Source organism: Budorcas taxicolor, chromosome 13, assembly GCF_023091745.1.
Source record: "Budorcas taxicolor isolate Tak-1 chromosome 13, Takin1.1, whole genome shotgun sequence".
Classification (NCBI taxonomy): domain Eukaryota; kingdom Metazoa; phylum Chordata; class Mammalia; order Artiodactyla; family Bovidae; genus Budorcas; species Budorcas taxicolor.
In genome coordinates this window covers 25,900,440-25,926,477 of record NC_068922.1, presented here as the reverse complement: position 1 = coordinate 25,926,477, position 26,038 = coordinate 25,900,440, and the positions used below count along the sequence as shown (strand labels likewise).

The 26,038-nt window shown below is 37.6% G+C and overlaps 1 protein-coding gene across 1 annotated transcript in view; it reads right to left on the bottom strand.

Annotated features, from left to right (window-relative positions):
• GPR158 (G protein-coupled receptor 158) overlaps window positions 1-26,038 on the bottom strand; it is a 298,586-nt gene that overhangs the window by 73,685 nt on the left and 198,863 nt on the right. Inside the window, exon 5 of the mRNA XM_052651252.1 lies at window positions 14,680-14,748. Coding sequence (XP_052507212.1) covers window positions 14,680-14,748 — 69 coding nt within the window. The remainder of the gene's footprint in view (window positions 1-14,679; window positions 14,749-26,038) is intronic.

Genomic DNA, 26,038 nt, shown 5'->3' with positions numbered 1-26,038 from the left:
AGAAAGCCTTCCTCAGTGATCAGTGCAAAGAAATAGAGGCAAACAATAGAATGGGAAAGACTAGAGATCTCTTTAAGAAAATGAGAGATACCAAGGGAACATTTCATGCAAAGATGAGCTCAATAAAGGACAGAAATGGTATGGACCTGACAAAAGCAGAAGATATTAAGAAGAGGTGGCAAGAATACACAGAAGAACAAAAAAGATCTTCATGACCTAGATACTCATGATGGTGTGATCCCTCACCTAGAGCCAGACATCCTGGAATGTGAAGTCAAGTGGGCCTTAGAAAGCATCACTACGAATAAACCTAGTGGAGGTGATGGAATTCCAGTTGAGCTATTTCAAATCCTAAAAGATGATGCTGTGAAAGTGCCAGCAAATGTGGAAAACTCAGCAGTGGCCACAGGACTAGAAAAGGTCAGTTTTCATTCCCATCCCAAAAAAGGGCAAGGCCAAAGAATGTTCAAACTACTGCACAATTGCACTCATCTGACACACTAGTAAAGTAATGCTCAAAATTTTTCAAGCAAGGCTTCAACAGTATATGAACCATGAACTTCCAGATGGTCAAGCTGGATTTAGAAAAGGCAGAGGAACCAGAGATCAAATTGCCAACATCTGTTAGGTCATCAAAAAAGCAAGAGGGTTCCAGAAAAATGTCTACTTTTGCTTTACTGACTATGCCAAAGGCTTTGACTGTGTAGATCACAACAAACTGTGGAAACTTCTTCAAGAGATGGGAATACCAGACCACCTGAACTGCCTCCTGAGAAATCTATACATGGGTCAAGAAGCAACAGTTAGAACTGGACATGGAACTTTGCCAACAAAGGTCCATCTAGTTTTTGTTTTTTCCAGTAGTCATATATGGATGTGAGAGTTGGACTATAAAGAAAGCTGAGCACTGAAGAATTGATGCTTTCGAACTGTGGTGTTGGAGAAGACTCTTGAGAGTCCCTTGGACAGCAAGGAGACCAAACCAGTCAATCTTAGAGGAAATCAGTCCTGAATATTCATTGGAAGGACTGATGCTGAAGCTGAAACTCCAATACTCTGGCCACCTGATGCAAAGAACTGACTCATTTGAAAAGACTCTGAAGCTGGGAAAGATTGAAGGCAGGAGGAGAAGGGGACGACAGAGGATTAGATGGTCGGATGGCATCACCGACTCATTGGACATGAATTTGAGTAAGCTCCAGGAGTTGCTGATGGACAGGGAAGCCTGGCATGCTGCAGTCCATGGGGTCGCAGAGTCGGACATGACTGAACAACTGAACTGAACTGAAGGTCCAAGGGCCAATGTGTCAGTTTCAATAGCTACACAGTCCAGGGTCTTAACCATTTCACAATAAAGCCTAAAACTGATCACATAAGTAAATTCTAAGAATTAAGATGTTCACTAGTGAAGTTGCTCAGTCGTGTCCGACTCTTTGGGACCCCATGGACTGTAGCCCACCAGACTCCTCCGTCCATGGGATTCTCCAGGCAAGAATCCTGGAGTGGGTTGCCATTTCCTTCTCTAGGGGATCTTCCCAACCAAAGGATCGAACCCAGGTCTCCCACATTGCAGGCAGATGCTTTAACCTCTGAGCCACCAGAGAAGCCCAAGATGTTCACTAGCTGGTGTATTAAACTTTGCCGGAAACAAATGCTTTAACACAATCCGATCATGTCTCCAGAAAGTTAAGGAACAATTCTAATTTTATGAACATGTCAAACACAGACACATATTTGGTAAGATGGTCTGTCAGAGCCTTTCATATCATATTATAGGGTAGGAATCTTTTTGTCATGCCAAAGCTCTGCACTGTTGGCTCATTTAATTCCTTGTTTACAGGGAACTGGAAAAATATTTATTGGATTCTTATTATCTGCCAGGCACTATGTTACACTGTGGTGTGTGTGAAGACATACACACATAAAAAGATTTAGGATATATAATATGGGAGAGTAGAGGAAAATCACACAATTAATGTTAGCTCTCCTTATCATTAAACTGATGCTTCCACTGTTGCTTATAATAGTGAAACACAGGAACTCAGCCATAAACTCAAACAGAATACAGTAATACTTAAGGAGAAATGAGAGTCAAAATACTTAGTTATTCTGTGATACTAATTGTTGTTACCACTGTTTAGTTGCTCAGTTGTGTCTGACTCTTTAGCGACCCCATGGCTGCCAGGCTCCTCTTTATCCATGAGATTTCCCAGTCAAAAACACTGGAGTGGGTTGCCATTTCCTTCTCCAGGAGATCTTCCCAACCCAGGTATTGAACCCATGTCTTCTGCATTAGCAGGGGGATTCTTTACTGCTGAGCCGGCAGGGAAGCCTAGATACTAACACACTAATGCTTTTATGCTAAATGCATTAACAGTATTAAAGTATAAAAGAGATAATCTCCTTCCTCCCTCCTTTTTCCCTTTTTTCCTCCCTGACATTCAGCACTCTGAATGCAGGACTCCATTTCTTAACCTTTGTAGCATGTCATCATATAATGAGGCTTTTTCTAGAACTGAATCATGAATTCATTTTTCTCAAATACAAAGGGACAGAAATAATTATATTTTCCTAAGGAAAACTGAGAAGACACCTAATGGTAAATAAATATGCCATTTCATAAAAGCTAGGATTTCCAAGGTGAAAATAATGCCATTTTAAACATTACCTAAAACTTGCATAATTTGCCCATGTTCCACATTCAACTTTTATTTTCAACATTCTATTAAAGCAAGACAGAAAAAGGTGGAATAAAGTGTCAAGAGGTCGACCAAGTGAAGGGGAAAAAATTTCAGCACTACTCAACGTTTTTAAGAGCTGGCCAAAATCCTGGGTTATTAAGTGTTTAATCCATTTTTGCAGCTTAAAATCTTTAATTAAAACTCTGTCTGAGTTCATGTGACAGATAATTCAGTTTTAGTCCTGAAGATCTGTACTATCTGTCCACATAGATTAGAATAGCTAGACAATGGTCAAATTCTCAATTTGCTTTATGATAGCAGAAATAGCCTAAGTAACTGAATAGCTGATATGACAACACCAAAGAGTACATGGATCCAAACATAACTGAACTAAATAGGACTTGACAGGCAGTACCTTCATTTGGAGTCACTGTTCTATCAAAGACAGTCATTTTGTTATGGTATGTACAACTGGGCCTTCCCAAGTGGTGAGTGGTAAAGAACCCATCTGCCAGTGTAGGAGATATAAGAAACAGGGGTTCGATCCCTGGATTGGGAAGATTCACGCCAGTATTCTTCAGCTTCCCAGGTGGCTCAGATGGTAAAGAATCTGCCTGCAATGCAGGAGACTCAGGTTTGATCCCTGTGTCAGGAAGAACCCTGGGAGGAGGGCATGGCTACCCATTCCAGTATTCTTGCCTAGAGAATCCTGTGGACAGAGGAGCCTGGTGGGCTACAGTCCACAGGGTTGCAAAGAGACAGACATGACTGACATGACAGCATGTAGGCACACACAACTGTCTGGAGGGCAGACACGACGCCAGACCACTGTAACCATGGAATAGTTATCACAAAGTCTTCGAAGTCAATTTAGAATGTTGTAGTTTAGGGACTTCTCTAGCAGTCCAGCAGTTAAGACTCCACACTGGCACTGCAGGGGACACGGGTTCAATCCCTGGTCAGGGAACTAAGATCCCATATGCCACTCGGTGAGGCTAAAAGGTAAAATAAATATATAGAATATTGAAGTTTACTTATCATGGCTCCAGACTTCAATTGCCTTGAAATACTACCTGACTCTAGTGTGAAGTCCTGAATGATAGGAAAATGAGAGAAGTAGCTAAAAACTGCACATTGTCAGAAATGTCCCAAGTTCTTATTTTTGCCCTGACCCCTGATTCCCATCTGATATTTATGGAAGAGAAGGCTTGGTACCTCCTTCCTTCTATCACAATGAATGAAATGGATGTGTTTTGACCTAAGTTCAACCCCTCCACTTACTCACTGAAGCCCATATGCTTTTGTCTACTTAAGGGCTTCCTTAATGACAATATTCGCTTCACTTCTGCAACATCATTTTCCATCTCTATGGGGCCATCCATAGCCATGAAAACGTACTATTTCCCATCCTGATATATACATATACACATACATATATATAATTTCATATATAAATACAATAAATACCCATACATCCACCCACTCAGTTTAAGAAAAAGAAGATTACTATTACCTTAAAATTCCCTTCATTCCCCTCTTCCTCTGTGATCATGGCCTCTTTACTTTGCTATCCAAGGTCACCAGCATCCTTGTTTGTCATTCTCCTGCTTAGTTTATCTCATATGCTCATGTCTCACAGACACACACACAAACACAGGATTTCACTCCATATAAATGGAATAATACTTCTGTAATGTTATAGTGTTTTTATTATGTATGCCTTATGGCAAACATTATGGAACTTGCATTATTAATTACAAATACTTTAATAGGTGTTATACAGAAAAGAGTATAATAAAATCAAGCAAGTTGGGAAACACTCAGTTTTAAATGCATTCTTTTACTGTAGATCTCAAAGCCTTTAATAAGTAATCTTCACTGTGACTTCCCAGGTAGAAGTACTGGCTGTGTATACTTGACCTCTTCTTTTATAGAGTGTCTTTTATTTCAGAACATCTGATGAGATGCTATGCTTTACATCAAAAGGTGAAATGTGCAATTGTTTTGAGAAAATCCGTACCAGGAGCAAAGCCTCTTATCCCTCCTCACAGAGAACAAGAGCGCTTGTATGGGGGCTGTGGTGAAGTCACATCCAGACCCCAACAGCATGACTGACTATGTGAAGTGGACAAGACCATGGAGCAGAACAAGTAATTTTTTTTCTCACATTTCTGTAAGCATTATGAAAAGTAGATGCTGGTTACAGAAATCAAAGTTGAAGAACGAAAAAAGTCAAAGTGGAACGGAAAGTAATGTTTGGATTAGGATGTCATCTGAACATGTCTTTATTTGAATTAATCATATTATCTCCAAAGCCTACAGAAGACATTCAAAATAAATCTCAATGTGGAAAACTTAAGGATAAACAAATCGTGGCGACCACAGACCTCTAATCATCAATGACATCTCCCATAAATAATGTACATTCAGGATTTATGAAGATACACCTATAGTGATTAAATTCTCAGAACATATGGTCTATTTCCTCATATTATAGAAATTATTACATGAAGAGATAGTCGTATACCATAATCACAGCTTTTAGATAACGTATAACTAAAATAAACATGTAAGTTGACATACTTCTCTGATAGATTCTAGGAAAGTAATTTTTCTCCTAAAAGTTCATATTGACCTGTCTAAACAAGAGGTCCAAATTCTTCTATCAATCACACTTATACTAGGACCTGGATATTTTGATATCGAGTTTTTATTACTATAATTTCATGGTAGCATTATTTCTTTATATTTTTCCTCTTTTGCTGGTTTAAGTAATATATCTATTAACACTTCATTGAACTGTGACTCTTTAGTGACATTGTGTAGTCCCTGGCATTCAAGGTGTGATTTGCTTTGTCAAAATGTCATCTTCTTGTCATTTTTAAAAGAATACTTTGCTAGCACTTTATAGTGTTTTTAAGTCTTCTACACTTTTTTCCCGAAGAACTAACTTTGAAGAGGAACTATTTTCCAGGACATGTTGCTAATTCTAACATTAACAACTTTTATTCTGTTTGTAGCTATTTTCTTAATTATCTCTCAAACCTGTCTAAGTATCTTCATTGTTTCTTATGTCAACTGCTCAAGAATAAGATCTCAGAGTAGTGGTAATCTGCTGATATATGTGTCTGACAAATCTGAGAATGTTTCTCACAGACTTAAATTCTCTAAAACCACATGTTCACATGTATTACCTAAAACCTCAAGTGTAAATTTGTTAGCCTTTTTACTAACTGAAACTTACCAAACTTCAGAAATAGCTAATTACTTACGTGTCTTGAGCCTGCAAAGGAAAATTCAAGTGCATTTCTGTACGGAAAAACAGTAACAATTGAAAAAGAGAGGGACTATCCTTGGTGGTCTAGTGGTTAAAAGTCTGCCTTGCAACGTAGGGGATGTGGGTTCAATCCCTGGTTGAGGAACAAAGATCTCATATGCTGCAGAGCAACTGATTCCATGTACCATGTATTGCAACTTAAGATCCTGCATGCCACAACTAAGACCCAGTACAGCCAAATAAACAAATATTTAAAGAAAATTTAAAAAAAAAAGAAAGAGTTTCTGCCATGTTTTTCCCATAGGGCAAAGACATTAATCTGCAAATTCCGGCAAGGGAATTAGAAATGAACAGATATGTCATCCTTTCCATACTTTTTTTCACTAGAAAGCTAAAACACGCTTTAGTTATGACATTGCTGCCGAGGTACAATTTCTTCTCTTTTGACTCAAACCCCATCTGACTGATAAATTCTCCATCACTGCTAGGCCCGGCGTCTCCCCATTTGCTGCTATGAAGGCATTCCCAGGATCATTCACCATGTACCTAGTCTACAACTAAACTGTGACATTTCTGCCTCTACATCATTGTTGAGTCAGTTTTCATTTAGTGCCATTAGAAATTCTCTGCAACTGGGGTGGTTTACTCTCACTTTAATGTCATAATTTTTTATTTAACCTCTTCCTGTTTATTCCAAAATAATGAGTTCTTTAAGTCCCTTTCATGGAAGAATTGACATTTGAGCGAAGATTTAGAGATGATGAGGGAGTTCACCAGAGAGATAATGGGGGTTAAAAGTGCTCCAGGAAGAAGAAACAACCAATGCCGCGGCTGTAGGGTGGGTGCATGACAGGCTCACTCAAGGAAGAGCAAGGAGGCCAGGATTGTTGAGGCAGGGAGAGAGGCAGAGAGGAATGCAGCATGAGGTCAAAGAGGTAAAGAGGAGCCGGGTCATGTAAGACTTCGTGGGCATGAAGTGAAGATTCTTTGTTATTGGTCCACATTCCTTTCCACCTCCCCAGAGTGAAATCAGAGATAAAGACAGTGGTCTAGAAACAGAGAGACACGAAGATAAAGACAGAAGTATATAGCTATACAGTCAAATATGTGTATATGCATATGTGTAGCAGAGTTAGTTAGAATTATATTGAAATTCCATGAATTTTTCATGTGCTGTGTTGGAAATCGACATAAGAGACATGGTCCTGATCTTGAGATTTATAATTAAAATTATGATTATAAATAAAAATGTAAAACATAACTTTTAAAAGGTATGAAAATCCATCATTAATAATACAAGGCAAGAGCTGCACTGCACATGTTAATCAATGAAGAATGTCTGAAAAATATTCATTCAAAATATATTTGTTGAGCCAGGCACTATTCCAGGTGCTGAAATACAGGAGTAGACTTAAATTCCAGTGGAGGAAGACAGAAAATTAAAACAAACAAACAAAATATATATATATATATAAGAAATAACATTAATAAAATTCATATATAAAGTGATAAATTCCATGCAAAAGAAATTACCAGGGTGAGAGTGATCAAAAGCACTATGAAGAGTAGCACTGTCTGCAATTTAAAGTAGGGTCAACAGGGTGAACTTCACCTTAAAGATATTTCAGCAAAGTTGTGAAGGAAGTGAGGAAGCTGTCACGTAGATAAAAGAAAGAAGTGTGTTCCAGGCAAAGGGAGTTTCAGTTTTTTGGGTACAGGAGCACTTTTGATTATTTAATTGCAAGACTAAAAAAAATGACTTATTGGCACTGAGGCAAAAATACCAAGTCAGCCATGGGAAAAATCAGGTTATCTTAAGATCTGGAAATAGAAAACAGACACAAATTCTGAGCAATAGAAAGTGGATCTTGATTTTTTTATACCCAGGGAAGTTACTCTTCATGTATAAGGACAATGGGCAGAGATTCTCAAACATGTAAGAATCCAAGAACTATAGAACTCACAACTTCTGCATGAAAAACTGTTTATGAAAACCAAGCGACAATAAAAATAAATGAGTGTTGAAGAAGTTAGGTAATGCTCCAAATTCTCCAAGCCAGGCTTCAGCAATACGTGAACCGTGAACTCTCTGATGTTCAAGCTGGTTTTAGAAAAGGCAGAGGAACCAGAGATCAAATTGCCAACATCCGCTGGATCATGGAAAAAGCAAGAGAGTTCCAGAAAAACATCTATTTCTGCTTTCTTGACTATGCCAAAGCCTTTGACTGTGTGCATCACAATAAACTGTGGAAAATTCTGAAAGAGATGGCAATAACAGACCACCTGACCTGCCTCTTGAGAAATCTGTATGCAGGTCAGGAAGCAACAGTTAGAACTAGACATGGAACAACAGACTGGTTCCAAATAGGAAAAGGAGCACATCAAGGCTGTATATTGTCACCCTGACTATTTAACTTATATGCAGAGTACATCATGAGAAACACTGGACTGGAAGAAGCACAAGCTGGAATCAAGATTGCTGGGAGAAATATCAATAACCTCAGATATGCAGATGACACCACCCTTATGGCAGTGGAGCTAAAGAGGCTCTTGATGAAAGTGAAAGTGGAGAGCAAAAAAGCTGGCTTAAAGCTCAACATTCAGAAAACGAAGACCATGGCATCCGGTCCCATCACTTCATGGGAAATAGATGGGGAAACAGTGGAAACAGTGTCAGACTTTATTTTTCTGGGCTCCAAAATCATTGCAAATGGTGATTGCAGCCATGAAATTAAAAGACGCTTACTCCTTGGAAGAACAGTTCTGACCAACCTAGATAGCATATTCAAAAGCGGAGACATTACTTTGCCGACTAAGGTCCATCTAGTCAAGGCTATGGTTTTTCCTGTGGTCATGTATGGATGTGAGAGTTGGACTGTGAAGAAGGCTGAGTGCCGAAGAATTGATGCTTTTGAACTGTGGTGTTGGAGAAGACTCTTGAGAGTCCCTTGGACTGCAAGGAGATCCAACCAGTCCATTCTGAAGATTAGCCCTGGGATTTCTTTGGAACGAATGATGCTAAAGCTGAAACTCCAGTACTTTGGACACCTCATGAGAAGAGCTGACTCATTGGAAAAGACTCTGATGCTGGGAGGGATTGGGGGCAGGAGGAGAAGGGGACGACCGAGGATGAGATGGCTAGATGGCATCATGGACTCGATGGATGTGAGTCTGGGTGAACTCCGGGAGATGATGATGAACAGGGAGGCCTGGCAGGCTGTGATTCATGGGGTCGCAAAGAGTCGGACATGACTGAGCGACTGAACTGAACTGAAGAAGTTGGGTCACAAAGATTACTGGAAGATGTTAAATACAGGCCTAAGGTTGAACGACTGTGTGAATTGTAGCTTCAAAATTGCATATTATAAACAAAAACAACTCAAAAATTATTAACTAAGAAAATTCAGAGAGTGGGATGAAGGGGCAAAAGAAATGTATTTGAGTTAAATTTTTTAGCTGTCCGCTGAATTCTAGTGATACTACCTAAAGGTGAAACATAGCTAAGAAAAAAATAATTAACCTAACTTTAAAACATTTTATATTTTTTAACTTTAGATCTTTTAGAACTAATAATGTTTATTATGAAGTTTCATTTATCTAAAAATTGGTAATAGTTTGTTCCACTTCAGTATTTTGATTAAAATAATAATGATTGCAATTAACTTCTGTTAAAAAAGTTATCTGTATCTCAATTTCCACCATCCATCCATTTTCTATTTCAATTTATATATGCACGTATACAGATGTCTCCAACGATCAAATGTATACAATGATTATCTCTGGATAATACCTACTTTTGTTGATCTTTTCCTTGTATTTTTCCATTTTACATAGTCTGTAAAAAACAAATTATTATATTTCATAAAAGCAACAAAGTATTTTTGAGACATATAGTCTAATTGGTATTTATTTGCTTAAAGATGAAAACTGCTCCAAACTAGGAGTCCAGTTCTTAACACTTTAAGGCTTGGTTTATTAAAACTCTTTCAGCTGAAGGAAGATTATTAATAAATTCCTGACACGTTGCTGACCCAAGGCTCTTTACCAAACACCCTGGAATAGACACAGCGGATAACCTCCATGCCTTTGCTTATAAACTGTTGTTCCCCCTACTCATCAGATCAGACTTCTGTCTGAAGGCTGCTAAGGAAGAGGAGCTCAGCAAGGAGAGGACAAATGGAACTGCACAGAACCCCAGGGTATTTACAACCATTTCTTGTTTTTCTTTAATTTGTTTGGCTGCACTGAGTCTTACTTGTGGCACGCGGGCTCTAGTTCCCTGACCAGGGATTGAATCTGGGCACCCTGCATTGGGAGCGCGGAGTCTTAGCCACTGGACCGCAAGGAAGTCCCACAACCATTTCTACTATTCCTCTAACCTACCCTAAAGGAGAGAACAAAGTGACCTGGCATCCCACAAGTCAAACTCCCTTGAAGAGGTGGTCTAGTTCTCTGATGTCTTTGATTTCAATATTTAAGCCAATATTCCTGAAATCCTCTAGATGTTTGGGGGCTGTTGTTACTGAGTTGTGTTCGGTCACTCAGTCATGTCTGACTCTCTTGTAGCTCGCCAGACTCCTCTATCCATGGGATTCTCCAGGCAAGAATACTGGAGTGGATTGCCATTTCCTTCTCCAGGGGATTGTCCTGATCCAGGAATCAAAGCCATGTCTCCTGCATTGGCAAGGGGATTCTTTACCACTGCTCCCCTGGGGAAGCTCTGTAATTCTGGTACCCTCAGAACTATGCCAGCATGAAACCGCATCCCCACATTATTGTTTTCTCCATAGTGCTGCTGTGCTCCTGGGTAGTAACTTTCCTTTCTCTCTTTTGCTTTGGTATCAAGCCAAATGGATCTAAATGACCCCAAGTTAAAATGTAGTCTTAGATCAGTCTAAGAACTATCTTAAGGATAGAATCTTAGGGTTGAGGAGGAATCTCCTTAAAAAATGTCCTAGATAACTGAGGTTTGAGAAACAGTGGCTGAGTTGTAAAACTGGGAACTTTCTGCCCTGCGTTTGTTACAACAGAAGTGACTCTGTCCCAGAACCGAATTACTACCATTTCCCCCTAAAAAGCACCAGAGCTCCTTGGAGAAGAAAGAGGTTGGGGCATGGAAAGAACTTTCTGTTGCACTAGAAGATAGGGAGGTGTTTAAAGAATGGTGAAGTCACATATCAAAAGAAAGCAAGAGGAGCTTGAAGGGTGTCCCACTGGCAATTCTGCATTAATTTGAGCATCAAAATAAATAATAACAGTAACAGATTAAAACCTTAGCTGCTTCAACTGTATTCTCATGGTCTCATTCTCACCCTTTCTCCCCACTTTCATCTCTCTCTCCTTTATTTCCTGCCCTTTGAACTCTATGCAGGGAAGCAACATGCTCCTGGTTTTTCTCCTCTTCTGGAGATACATGTGCTCTAACAGGAGTAGAAGTCCAAGTTTTAGTTTTGGCTTTGGGGTGGTCATAGAGAAAGCAATCTATTAACTGAGTTAGGTTCTCTGCCACTGAAACCAACCTAGCATGGTCTAATACGATGACTGATTAGGTTTGAAAGATCACATTTCTGCTTTTGTAGGTAAAACAGTTGAATACCAGAAACTCCATGTGGTTCAACAACACAGTCCATCCAAGCTCATGGGAGTTTTACATCAAACTCCTTAGTGCCAAACCTCAAGCTGTTTTAAACTGGTTCCCTGTTTTATTCTCTGAGCCTTCTATTGCCTTGGAGGCCTGAAGAAGAAAGGTGACTGATCCACGGGCAGAACACGGGTCTCCCTGATGACACTGCATAACACCACCTGTATCTCACATCCATCCCCTCCCTCAGAAGCAACGTCACAGACTGAAGGCAGCACTGGGCCGGGGACCAGAGACGAGTCTTTTCCTGGCTTTCTCATCACCTAACGGAGGGAAGCTGGAGGAGCTACAACTTCTCTCAGCCTCTCTCCTTCACTGCAAAACAGAGGCTGAATCGAGACTAAGTTGTGTTTGATATCCCTTCCAGTTCTAATATTTTACAGCTCTTTTCTTAATAGGACTTGGGGGGGTGTGAGTGTAGGGGGAAAAACCTGACAGTAAGTACCGTATTTATACATGTACTGGTGTCCTTTATAGAAAGGCACATCCACCAATCAAATAGATCACCAAGGTCAGAGGGGAAAAAATGCACTTTATTAGCTGAAACTGGTGGCTGAGCCAAGCCAAAGACAAACCTCTAGACTCCATATTATTTAATATGCTTTACTAATCCATAATATGTCATTTTACGTGATTTAGCAAGAAAAACATACTTTAGCTGATTTTAAAGTTTTTTTTCCTTCTTTTATAAATTGCAAGTTTTATTTTGGTGATTATGAAGACTAATCATTTGTTCACAGATCTATGGGCTTCAAATCATGAGTCTCTTTTGAAAGTCTGTAAGAAAATGTTTTAAATGCTTCAGCTCTCTGCTACCCAATTATAACAATGCTAAATTTAGTCAGATTTTGGTTTGTCCTTATCTACAGAATGATGACAATCTCTAATTTGGACTTTCCAATATAAGCATTGTTATGAAATCGTCTGTAGTCTAAGATTGCTTAGAAAAGGCAAAAATAACCTTAATTCTTGCAAATCTGTACAACAATATGCAGCATAAAAAGAAGAAAAGGCTCATTGCATAACAACTCACTAGAACAGTGAACATCCTCAAAGCGTCCTTCCAAGGAGCTACCTAGCTTGAAAAACAATTCTAATTTACTCAAGAACACTTAAAAAAAAAAAACAAACTGTAACCCCCAGCAAAAATTTTATGAGTAATTCTGGTACAGGCCACACAAGGAACAGAGAAAGTAGTAAGCTATTTAACAGATACGTAGAGGTCACATTTACACCGTCAAATAATTAGACCCTTTGGCTATATTTACTCAATCACCTTTTTCACTTATTACAGAGCTCCTTCTTATAGGAAAAACTCAAGCTCCAAGTCATAAACTTCGTTTCTGAAAAACCTATGAAAGCCAATGAGCTTTGGGCTAATGACCAACTTACTCTTGTCAAAAATTTCTATGCATGTACACCCACATACATAAACATTCCCTAGGTAGCCAGAGGTTTCATAATCAATTTCTGAGACATCATCCTCATTTTCTCACCTAAAACAAAATTACTTTCTTTTCCATATTCAATCAGTAGCATATTATGTCTTTCTCCTTCTGTATTTCATGCTATATCCAAGTCTTCATTAAATAATTTGGCCCTTTCTGCCATAAGAGCATGAACACTATTTACTAACTTATTTAAAACCAAGGTACACAGCATGAACTGGAGAGCTACTCATTAATATTTCAAAAAGTTGAAGAAAGAATTTATGTTATAAAAGATGAAACAGACAGTTAAAGATGAAGTCAACACAGTGAGGTATCCAAGGTTCCTGCTGGACAGGATTGATTTGGTAAGATTTCTCTCCCCTTTTTCTTCCTAGGCATAACAGAACTGTCAAGTAGAACCGGTGTTATCTTTTGTTCTCCTTAAGTTTCCATTTCTTTCTCCTCTTTTTCTCTGTAGTTGGTGTCACAGGTATAGGTCCATTAGATGGTTTTCAAAACTGGATTCCAGTCAATGAAAGTGTCTCTAATGACTGCTTTGAATATTTAGCAGCCTAACATTTACTATTCTTTCCAACATCCTTCTTTTCTAGAATACTTCTTCTGTTTAAAAGGCTTTAAAATTCTTCTATAGATTTTAGGACCATATCCTTTATTATGGCCACTGGATTTGAATAAGTATGAATCTTATATGTAAAAAATAAACCCAAATTTACTAACACCTAAAAATAATGTGAAGGAGTGTTTTAATGCCTAGCTAAAAACTAGTAGGCACTAAATAAAGTAGTATGAATAAGGACTATCATTCTTGGTCTTCTACAATCAAGCAGATTCTTTGGAGGCTATTTCAATAGGACAACAGTCCCTACTTTAGGGTATATTTCTTAAACGCATGCACGTATAACCTCATTCATTCACTCACTGTGCTTCTACTACGGAGACAGGCACTAGGTCCGTGCTGCAGACACAACAGTGAGCCACACGGAGACAGGCCATCATTCTCACAGAACTCAAGTTTGTGCAGGAGAAATGACACTAACCAAAGAACTGCTGAACAGAAGTTGGTTGAATTGAATCAGTAGCATCAATACTATTTTCTGGTTACAGATAAATAACTCGTGTGATAGGAAGGTCTAGATTATGATTATCTATACCACTATTACCCCACACATGTATTCTGTTTATTTTTCTACATAACCACTTGGAAATTTTCAGCATTAACTACTTGGTGTGTCTCCTGGTTCTGACTCAAGTAGGGAAAAAGAGGAAGGAAACCAGTATATGTATATACCAAGCATGCATGCCTTTCATGTGAGTTCACTTAAGCACTTAACTGCTTCTCATAAATTTGGGAAGAAAAGTATAATTAGCACCATTTTACAGGAGGAACCAAGGTTAGTTCAGAAATGCTAACCAACTTGTCTAAGGTCACCCAATAGGTAAGAGCCAGGATTTGAATATCTGTAAAGCCATTTACATCTACATTTATAGAGTAAACAATATAATTACAGATATACAAATTTGTACACAGATATAAACATATAAACAATATAGTATATACAAGCAAATATACATATACAGCAAAATAAAATGGTTATTTTTAAAATGCAATTATAAAAATACGTTACTTACTGGAAAGTATAGAAGCAGAGACCCAAAAAGGATTGTTTCCAACAGGATAAGGCCCGATGCCCTGATGCTCTGAAAAAAATAACAAAAAAAAAAAGTTAATATTAACTGACATTTCTAGGCATGGAACAACTTATGCTCTTGTGACAATGCCTCAAGCAGAACAGCATTCTTTGGTGGGGGTGGATAATTAGAAATTGGCTTATATTTCAGACAGGCAAACGTAACTGAAACATGCAGTAAGACTGACTGTAAAGGTGGGGGGTAGACTTAATGATATTGCCAGTGGCTTCATGGAATTTTGTTCTCTAAAATTTGAATCACTATTTAGAAGATCCTGCCAATCTAAGAAATGCCCAGACACAGAAAATCTTGCCTGTGTTTCTGAAACACTGGCAACAAATGCATTTCTGAATGCTATTACTAAACCATTTCACAAATCCTCAGCAATGGTTCCAGTGGATAAAGCAAACATAAGTACAACTTTTGGTGTCTCAATGGTACATCTCCCACCATGTCACAACATAGTCCCCCAAACGCAGTAACAACTTCACTATTTAAATAACATAAATCACATTTAAAACCAGAGGTATCTCACCTTGTGAAATAGTTATATTATTCATTCAAAATTCAAAAGAATAAGTTGATTTTTCAAATATACTTCCTGATTATTTGAAGTTTGCTAAGCATGGTGGTGGTGGTTTGGTGGTTTAGTTGCTAAGTTGTGTCCAACTCTTGTGACCCCATGTACTGTAGTCCACCAGGCCCCTCTGTCCATGGGATTTTCTGGGCAAGAATACTGGAGTAGGTTGCCATTTCCTTCTCTATTGCTAAGCATAAATATACTCAATAATCTTGAGATATTTTGTTAGACTCAAAACACCATTATCTTCACAAAGCAAAATGCTTAGAATTGCGGCAAGAAATACAAGACCAAAAAAACCAATCCCATTTAGAATAATAAAGTTTGTTTTGATGAGTTCAAATACCAATGCAGATTAAAGATATCAGTTAAGAATATAAAAACAGGTCATTCTAGAGCACTGGTGTTTTCACTCTGCTGCTGTTGCTACTAAGCTGCTTCAGTCGTGTCTGACTCTGTGCGACCCCATAGACGGCAGCCCACCAGGCTCCCCCGTCCCTGGGATTCTCCAGGCAAGAACACTGGAGTGGGTTGCCATTTCCTTCTCCAACACATGAAAGTGAAAAGTGAAAGTGAAGTCGCTCAGTCATGTCCAACTCTTAGTGACCCTATGGACTGCAGTCTACCAGGCTCTTCTGTCCATGGGATTTGCCAGGCAAGAGTACTGGAGTGGGGTGCCACTGCCTTCTCCGGTGTTTTCACTTAGTGCAAAGTAAAATATATAGACAAATTACACTAGGTGTAAATATGATATTTTAACAGGGAAATACTTTTAAGTAGTTAAATTAATTTTGCAACAACAAAAAGAAGGTGAAATGCTAAACTACAAATCCATTACATTAAAAAAAAAAGTGTCAGGAGAGAGCAGCGTGGAAACATATACACTACCATAGGTAAAATGGACAGGCACTGGGAATTTGCTGTATGACTCAGGGAACTCAACCTGGGGCTCTGGGACAACCTAGAGGAGTGGGATCGGGTAGGAGAGAGGTTTGAGAGGGAGGAGACATATATGTACCTGTGCCTGATTCATGCTGATATATGGCAGAAGCCAGCACAATACTGTAAAGCAATTATTCTTAAATCAAAAATAAATAAGTTAAAAAAAAAGTGTTAGATAACTGGACAGGGCAGAGAAATAAAATTCTAATTCCTCTTCACAACACTGGGAAGACATTACTAGGCATAGAAGAATTCTTTATGTAATCCCTCAAAACAACTCAGGGTCTTCATTAATCTAAGAATTTGGGAACAGAGAAATCAGTTTAGTCAGTGAACAGACTTGATTATTTGAGTGGCTTCTCTCTCTTGGTCATTATTTTAGCTAGCAGATGCTCTTAGTGAAAAGAAAACTTCTATCAGCAAGACTTTAAATGGGTTTTGGCTGACAGAATTTCCAACACAACAAATTACATTCATACCTGATTATGAATACTCCATAGTTTAGTTTTAAAACTTGCTCCAAAATGACACTAATTTAGAGTGAGAGTCCAAAATACAATGCAAGACTGCTTATAAAAAAATCTACGCAGTATTGTTTGAAAATGAAGGATATAAAAAGAAGCTGTAAAGCTTAGTGGAAAAAACAGACACTGCAGTTAACACTGTCTAAGTTTGAATTATGAAACAACCACTTTACTTAAGTGATCTTGAACTTCAATGGCCTCCCGTGTAAAATGGGTATCCTAATCTTTGTCATATTAAATCTGACATCTTTAATAAAATAAGAAGTACACAAAAATGGCTAGCATCATGGCTGACATATAATAAGTAGGTATGCATTCCTCAAGGTAGAAAACACCAGCAGGACTGTGAATTTGAAAACCAGAGGTATATGTAAGTAGCCGTAAAAAATTGTTTTAAAGCTTGGAATCCAAAATGACCCCAGAGGAGCCAAAAGCCTGATGGTAGAAAATGTAAAAGTTCTTTTTTTTTAAGGGCCAGTGGGTTGTTAGCTATATTGCAACTATCACTATCGCATAACAGTTGTAGTGGTGCACACGTTTACATATTCTCAGAGCAAATAATCTGTCTCCTTTATATCTGGATGTATTAAACAATCTTAATACTTCATTACCTTCCTCTGGTTGGGTAGAGGAGCCCATGATTTCAAATTATAAACTGGAACTCAACAAATGATTCCATAATCAGATGTAAGGCCTGTACAAAATATGTGCTTTGGTTTTTTTTTTTCCCAAACACTCGGGCTAAGTTGGTTTTATGGCCTCACTGAAAAAGTGGGTACATAATAGGTGGAACTTAGGGACAAAGAAGCAATCTCATGCTCCCTGAAACCTTTCCACATTGACTTACTGGTAACTGGAAGTTCTTTTAACTGGAACAAAGTACTTTATTTTGTATTTGGTGCTAATGATTAATACACATTGTAAGTGATACACTGACTTAAGTTCAAAGTCAAGGGCAGGAATCTTTTCCTTAGTGTCTCAGTGATAGGATAAGGAAGGAGAGAGGAGGGATTGAAAAACAAGAATGGATAAAAATGATAATGAACAAAATAACAGAGGCCAAGAAAAAATTTCATATCTTTCACAGTTTTGCCTGAGATAGAAATGGTGGTATAGGGGACTCCCCTGGTGGCGCAGCGGTTAAGACTTCGCCTTCCAATGCAGGGGGTGTGGGTTTAATCCCTGGTGGGGAACTTAGATCCCGCATGCCTTACTGCCAAAATATCAAAACATGAAACAGAAGCAATATTGTAACAAATTCAATACTTTTTGATAAAATGGTTCATGTTAAAAATTTTTAAAGAAAAAAGAAATGGTGGTATGGAACTCTTTTTAACCAGAGTTGCTAAGTGGAAAACTCTGAAAAATTTTCTTGAAAAATGATAAACAATATACAGTATGTTGAACAGTATAATACAGTACTGATTTATATAAATATTATAAATGTATGATTTATGCAGTATATTTATATAAAACATATACATACAAATGAAAACTGTATGTGTTCTATATGTATATACATATATATAATATATAAATATATCAAATTCAGGTCTGGAGGATACATGCCAAACTGACAAGAATGTACTTTCTTCCCCTGGAGAAGTATGTTTGAGGATAGATCAATTTATCTGGAAATATTTTACTTTCTTTGGAGATATAGTCATGTATTGCTATATGTATTTTAATAATTAGATAAATATAAGGGAAAAAAACATCTAAAATGTGTCAACTCAACTAGTAGAAAATTTCACCACTGGGTATTGCAATATGCAAAGAATTCTAAACAAAGCCCTTCCTAATTAATATCTACTTAATAAATTTTATTCAGTACTGACAACATGCATAAAATGACCAAACGATATGACACTTATAGGTGAATATAAACCTGGGGGAGCTACTGAGCCTAACTCTGGCTTAGACTTCAGACAGCTTAATAAATTTCATTCCAGAGTTTACAACAGATGAGGGCAGATTCTACCTCACTCCACTCCATTCCACTTTCCCCATTTCTTAAACTTTCAGAACTGACTTACGAAGGTTTACAGCAGTCAGATATCAGATCTGTAGACAAAACAGAAAGGCTAATCTTACCACACTAATTTTATAAAATTATGTCAAAGTCAATTTCTCAATTCCATAATCTCCAGATGACAAAAGTACAGAGGCATAAGATGAAGCATAGCTTGTTACAGGATTTGCTGAGGATGTAAGCACCCAAAGGAAGCTGAGTTACTGGAAGTAATAAGATGATAAAAATGCTCAAGTCAGAACTTTTAAAAATAACTAAAATAGCTTGAAATTATTTTCTTGATCCTATAGGGGCTAACTCCTTCATTTATAATTGTTAAACAGTTTTCAACCACTGGGGCAATTAATGTATATCTTGCTAAAACAGTGCAGCTATTTTTGATCATAGCTGATACCTTCAGCCTTGCAGCAATTAAAGTTTCTTTCCATTACAAAAGGAACCTCTGAGCAGGAAGACATTTTTTATACAGCTGGGTTTCAGGATGTAAGATGAAAATATAAGAAAGCAAGAGAATCCAATTCTGCAAAGAACAAACTAGCACAGCTCTGGATCATAAACCAAGACTCTATAATTGTATATCATTTACAGAAAGAATTAGCCATTCTGACAGGAGAATAGTCTCACAAGCTGCACTTTTTCTTTTGATTCATCTGTTTCTGTAGAGAAAACCACAGACAGGGAGATTACAAATGAAACCCAACAACCACCTGATGAAATAAGTAGACCACAGTAAATTGGAGACACGATGTGAAAGGCAAACCGGAAAAGAATCCTCACACTGAGAGGTATGCGAATGCTATTTTCAATAATTTTACTTACAGTTATATCAATGGATGAGAACAAACACATCCAGTTTGACAGACTATGTGCAATTAGTTTGTCTTAAGAAGATCTGTGATGAAACACTGAAAAACCAATCAGATTTAGAAAACTGTGTCAAGGAACAACTGCTCAAAATGTGGTTAGTTAAAAATCAATAGTAGTTTTTCAGAAGAATTCACAACAGTTAAAAAAAAAAAAAGGTTTAGAAAAGCAGAAGAAAATGGTCAGGATAGTGATTTCCAAAACTGAAATATAAGTAACTCAGATGATTATAAATCTGTGGAATAAAACACATGGGCTTATATCCAGATGGTTTGAAATCTCAGCATCTGCTGCTCACTCGCTATGTGACCATGGGCAAGTTGCTTGAGCCTCATCTTCTTCATTTATAAATGGATATAGTGATGCCCACCTTGAAGGACTGCTGTAAAGATTTATAATCATGCTGCCCAACACAGAGCAGGTTCTCAGTCAATGGAAGTTCATCAGTCTTTCATGGACAGATGTAAGAGGTGGGGTCAACACATCTAAGCCCACTCTAGCCGATGAGTGACAGCACATGGTCCCATCATCCAAAGCTGCTGGTCCCACGTCAGGGTGATTTCCTCTGTGTATCCAATCTGATCCTCTTACCCAAAGGAACAGGACTGAATGTTACAGTATACTAACAAAAATATGCAGCACTATTAGAATATTTAAACATGAGCTACAACTAAGGAATTTGGTTGATATTATTTTTAAAGGAGGCTAGTCAATGTAAAATTTTTGACAGTTTTATGAAAACATTAAAACAAACTAAGACATGGCTTTAATTATTTTAATTTCTAAGATTCACAAGAAAGTCCATTTTTGTATGTTATGGTAATATGCAGTGGTGCTGTTTAAGACCTTTTAGAAAAATAAGTTTACCCAAAATAAAATTCAGAGTAATGACTATATAGTTTCATACTGTTTAAAATAGTATAGCACACTAAATAAAGAAAAAGTCAATGATATTTTATAAATGTGAAAAAAGAAATAACCAGTAGTTCATTATTAGTTATAGTTCACCATTTATTGAGGGGCACAAACATCTCTGGTTGCTCTTGCAGGATTTGAAACAGTTACCCATTCTCTTTGCTTTGTTTCACATAATGCAGACAGTTAGAAGTGTCCCCCCTAGTGTCTCATCTTTAGGGAGTTCAGTGCCTGATTTTTCACTTAAAGTTGTTGACACTTAACTGCTATTGCAGAGATGCAGAATAAGTTAGACGCATAAGAAGGAAGATTCTGGATCACTTCTACTCAGTCAAGCTCATCCTTCTGTGCTTATGTCCAAAGCACTTCCTACCAGACTTCATCATCCCCTGAGTCAGCCCCTCCCCCAACAAGAGGCCACTGGAACGCAGTCCCAAACTGCAGGCCATCATGTCCTGATTTGTCCTCATTTTTCCCATAGCTTCTTTGCAAAAATAGCAGCTACTTCTCTGCAACCTCCAATTTCCTTTCTTCAATACTAAAAAATAAAATAACTCATATATCACAAAATGGAGATGAATTCTCTAAGTGTCAAAAAAGCACACAAAAGTGACTGGTGTAGACTGAAATATTACAAAGACTCTTGCCTTGAAAAGGATTGCTTAAGTGGCAATAAATTAATAAAGCAAAATATGTCATTTGCTCAGCTTTCCATTATTGATTAAAAGCTATTGAGATTAATGGATGTATTTTCAAATAAAAAGTAGATCGTTGAAAGAAATTCCTCCTCATGAAAGTGGGATGGAATGATAATTAAAACATAAAATAATAAAGTGCTTTAAAATTTCACAGTAACGAGACAAAATACTTTACTTTTTCAAATATCAATCTTTGTTACACTGAGGTTAGCTCAAATATCATCTAGTGTGACATAAGTCATTTTTTTAAACTTGAGTATTTTATACTCAGAGAAATTCAAGAGACTTGACAAATTATTGCTCAAGCTCAGTTTCACTTGATTGCCAAGTATCAACAGAGCTAAGCAATCTTTCTTTATCATTTAAAACTTCTAATCTCAGATTTCTATTTTAATTTTGCATTTTGAACACTGTGATCTGTAAGGTGACTACTTTAAAATACTACTGCTCACACATAGGCAATAGCTGGACAACATCAGCTCTTCCTGGGCTTCTTAAACAGGAAAAAAATGGTGAGAATGGGAACAGAATTGCTTAGAACTGTTAAGCTTATCTTTAACACATTGTCTATCTTCCAAAGCATGTTTGGAAATGCACAGAATAACTAGACAGAGTGTAAAGCAAAGAAATATTTCATACTGTATCTAATATTTGGAAACAGTCTAAACATTCTAAAACTTGTTTATGTTCCTTACTTTATACTCCACACTGACCCAAAAGTTTCCATCTGACAAGACATTTACAAATATACAAAGAATGATGAACATTTCAGTGAACAAACCAATAGATGACTTAATACATTTGCAAGAGATGCTCCCTATTTGTAAGAAAAGTAAGCAGTTCAGAAGTTTAAAATAGCAGTATAAGGGACTTCCTGGCAGTCCAGTGGTTAAGACTTCACCTTCCAATGCAAGGGGTACGGGTTTGATCCCTGGTCAGGGAGCTAAGATACTACATGACTCTTGGTCCAGAATCTAAAACATAAAACAGAAGCAATATTGTAACAAATTTAATAAAAACCTTTAAAATGGTCCAAATTTTCTTAAAAAACTAAAGAAAAAAATAGCAGTATTATATCTGACAGGCAAAAATAGACAGGTTATAAAAGTGTCGTGGGAAAACAAGTGCTATTTAGATGCAAAGGTGATGTAGAAAGGAATTAAAAACTCAATTGCTAAAATAGTATAAATATTTGAAGAGTAGACGAAGTAAATTGGATCTTATTTTCACCAAACTTGGGAGCACTAAGAACGATGAAATGGGTATTACAAAATTCAGTCCACATACAGTGTATCACCCAAACTTGTTTAGCAAAAGACAAAGTAAAAGGAAATGGGAGTCATATTAATTAACTAACATCCTGCTTACATTCTGATTGTCAATTCTAACCATTTGTTTCACTAAAATCTGCTGTTTCAGTTAGTCTTAATGTTTATTAGCAAATCATATCATGTATAATAACTACTTGATATTTTAGAGTTTTCTATTTTTGAATATGGTTCATGAAAGATTTTCAATAATAAGTTCATAAGTTTTAATTAGAAATAAATGCTAACCCTTCAATACAGAATTCAAAAAGGTCATGCTAACTGAGGTTTCCTTTCATTAGTCTTCTCTCTTCTCTCTGTTGGATCCCACTTAGTTATTCTTTGCTCTAAAATGTATTATACAAATGCATTAGGATTAGATTATCAACTCAAAAAGATACAGGAGAAATAATTAAGAACAAGCAGAAACTTGACAGTGGATAATTACTGAAAAATTAAAACAATGTTATAAAACCAAAAATTAGAAAAAGTTTTACAACATAATAGATTTTTTAAAAAGCAATTGTGTTTAACCTCATTGAAGGTTAAACTATTACTAAAGCAGTTTTCTATAAGCAATTGATATTTGAAGCTTTTAAAAGTAATGACTGCAAATCTTCAGCTTAAACCTCTTTTTGGAGCTCCAGCCCCCTATTTTCAGTTGGCTGTAAAACAGTTCTACCTGAATGACTGATAGGCATCTCAAACTCAAGATTTCCAAAAGTAAATTCTTCCATTCTCCAATCTGTTTTTCTCTTCATGTTTCCCATCCTGGTTAATGGTAACTGATTAATCTATTTTATAGTCAAACCATATAAAATATACAAGGTAGAAATAGAAGTGGTTTTTATGAAATATTGGTTTTGTGAAGTCACTCAGTCATGTCTAACTTTTTGGGCCTGCCAAGCTCCTCCATCCATGGGATTTTCCAGGCAAGAATACTGGAGTGGATTGCCATTTCCTTCTCCAGAGGATCTTCCTGACCCAGGGTTCGAACCCAGCTCTCCTGCATTGCAGACTCTTTATCATTTGAGCTACCAGGCTTTTACATTTGGTATTTTCCAGAATCCCCTCCAAATTCTGTTGACCAACCATCTCACTAAGTAATGAGCGAGAAGTGTGCTGTGTGTGCTAAATCACTCAGTCTGTCCAACTCTTTGTGACTCTATGGACTGCAGCCCACCAGGCTCCTCTGTCCATCAGGATTCTCCAGGTAAGAATACTAGAGTGAGTTTCCATGCCCTCCTACAGGGGATCTTCCCCACCCAGGGATCGAACCCAGGTCTCCCACATTGCAGCCAGATTCTTTTTTGTCTTAGCCAACCAGGAAAGCCCAAGAATACTGGAGTGGGTAGCCTATTCCTTCTCCAGGGGATCTTCCCAACCTAGGAATGGAACCAAGGTCTCCTGCATTGCAGACAGATTCTTTACCAGTTGAGCTGTAGGTAACCAAATAAATGGTTAATCTGAAAAGCAACATGCAGGTTGATCCACTTTCAAGTGGAGAGGAAATTTTTCACTTTTAATCCACAGACTCCTCTACAATGTAGAGAAATTATTAAGCAGTCAAAATCTAAACAAGAGGAGGTAGGAGGAAGAAAAAGCAGAGAGAAGAGAAGCAGAAGAAACCATCTCTTTACGTTTAGTTCAATGTTCTACCAGTTCTAGGTCCGGGATAAAATGGGTGGGGCTGATGGGATGGATGGAGATAGAACAGCACTCAGGAGTAGGTGAGGTCACTATGCTCTGGGCTTTCTCAGAGCTGCCTTCCTCTGTATTCACTCTTGCTTTCATCTCATTGCATCAGACAACAAACACCTTCATGTCACCTTTTCTGTCATCTCTCCATGCCTGCCCTCTTCAAGGCAGGCATATATTTCAAAGAAATTCCCTTATTCCTCCTAATCCCCAACTGGTAATATCTTCCAGGCCTTAAATTTTACCCATTCTTAAGGATATCTTAAATGCCAGTTAGAGTGCTAGAGTAATAATTTAATGGTTGCTCCTCCAAGTAGGACTTGGAAGACCAAGTATATGGTCAACACTTAATGCCTGAAGGCAAAGACCTTGAACTCTGAAAGTTAAGAGAAGCTGTCAGCACACTGGGCCTCACTGGTGGCTCCCAGCCCTCACTGGCAGTGACTGTTTCCTCTGAGACTGTTGCGAAAAGGAAGCAGACCAAGGTACCTACATTCATTCAATCAGAAACTGGAATGCAGAGGTTCCTTTCAGGAATAAAAGGGACCCATCGCCTTTATCTTCTGTTAAAGACTTTTTAAAGAAGTAGTTCAGATTTCAAAAAAGTCTTTTCTTCCCAGTTGTGCACATTAATTCCATCAGGAGTCAGTCTAAATAACCATAACTTCCACATATCTGTGCCTCAGAAAATCCCCTAAGCCTTTGTTGAGCGCAGGCTAAACGAAGAGGTTTGCTTCCCTTTCTTCTTTCTGTCTTTGAAGCAGAAGTTGGATGATAAGGCAGGTGCCTCTGAAATCCAGCTTTCATCATGTGACAGGATTCACAACACACTGTGTGTGTGCAGCTTCAAGGTCCTGAACAGCAGCTCCCTTCCACCCCCATAAATACGCCCCAATTACTATAGTTTTCTCTTTGTTTCTTTTTGGACCACATTTTTCAAATCATGAAAGAGATATAAATGCATAAATTCTGGGAATGAAAATACCAACTGAGGAGAATGGGAAATAAATCATGAACCACTGTACTGGGTAGAACAGGGACCTGAAAGTATATCCAGCAGTGCTAAGTCACTCCTTCCGTGGCATCTTCTCCAAAGGCACATCTCACTTTCACAAAACGTTGATAATAAAAGTGGTAGTAACAACAGTGACAACAATAACAATGATGTCAGTTGAATTTTTGTGCCAGATGTTATTCTAGGCACTTTATATAATATTAATTAACCCTCACAAAAATATTGAACCCTCATGACAAATAGTAGGTACTATTTGTAGTAGGTACTATTGCTATCCCCACTTTATAAATGAGGCAGCTGAGGTTTAATGGGGCTGAAAAACTTGTCCAAGGAAACTGACATTACATAATGGTATCGCTCAACCTTGCCCCTATCACTTTCAAAGTCCAACTTTTAAAGCTATCATTTAAAATAGCATTGGATAGCAGCTCCTGAAGCAACCTTTACTAACCTCCCACTGAAATGTAAAGATGCATGTGAAATAGAAAATCACAACCCTGCTGTGAATAGGAAATTAAAAGCAGAAATACAAACAGAAATAAGAATGAGAAAAAGTACTTACTCTCACAAGTAATTGGGAAAGAGAAATTTAAAATATCTCATTTTTAATCTGTTAGACTAAAAAAGTTAAAAAGAATGATAATATCAGTTACTGGTTAGAATTCTAGGAGATGGGCACTTTCATGCTCATAGAAACAGAAACAGATGAAGCCCTCGATAACGC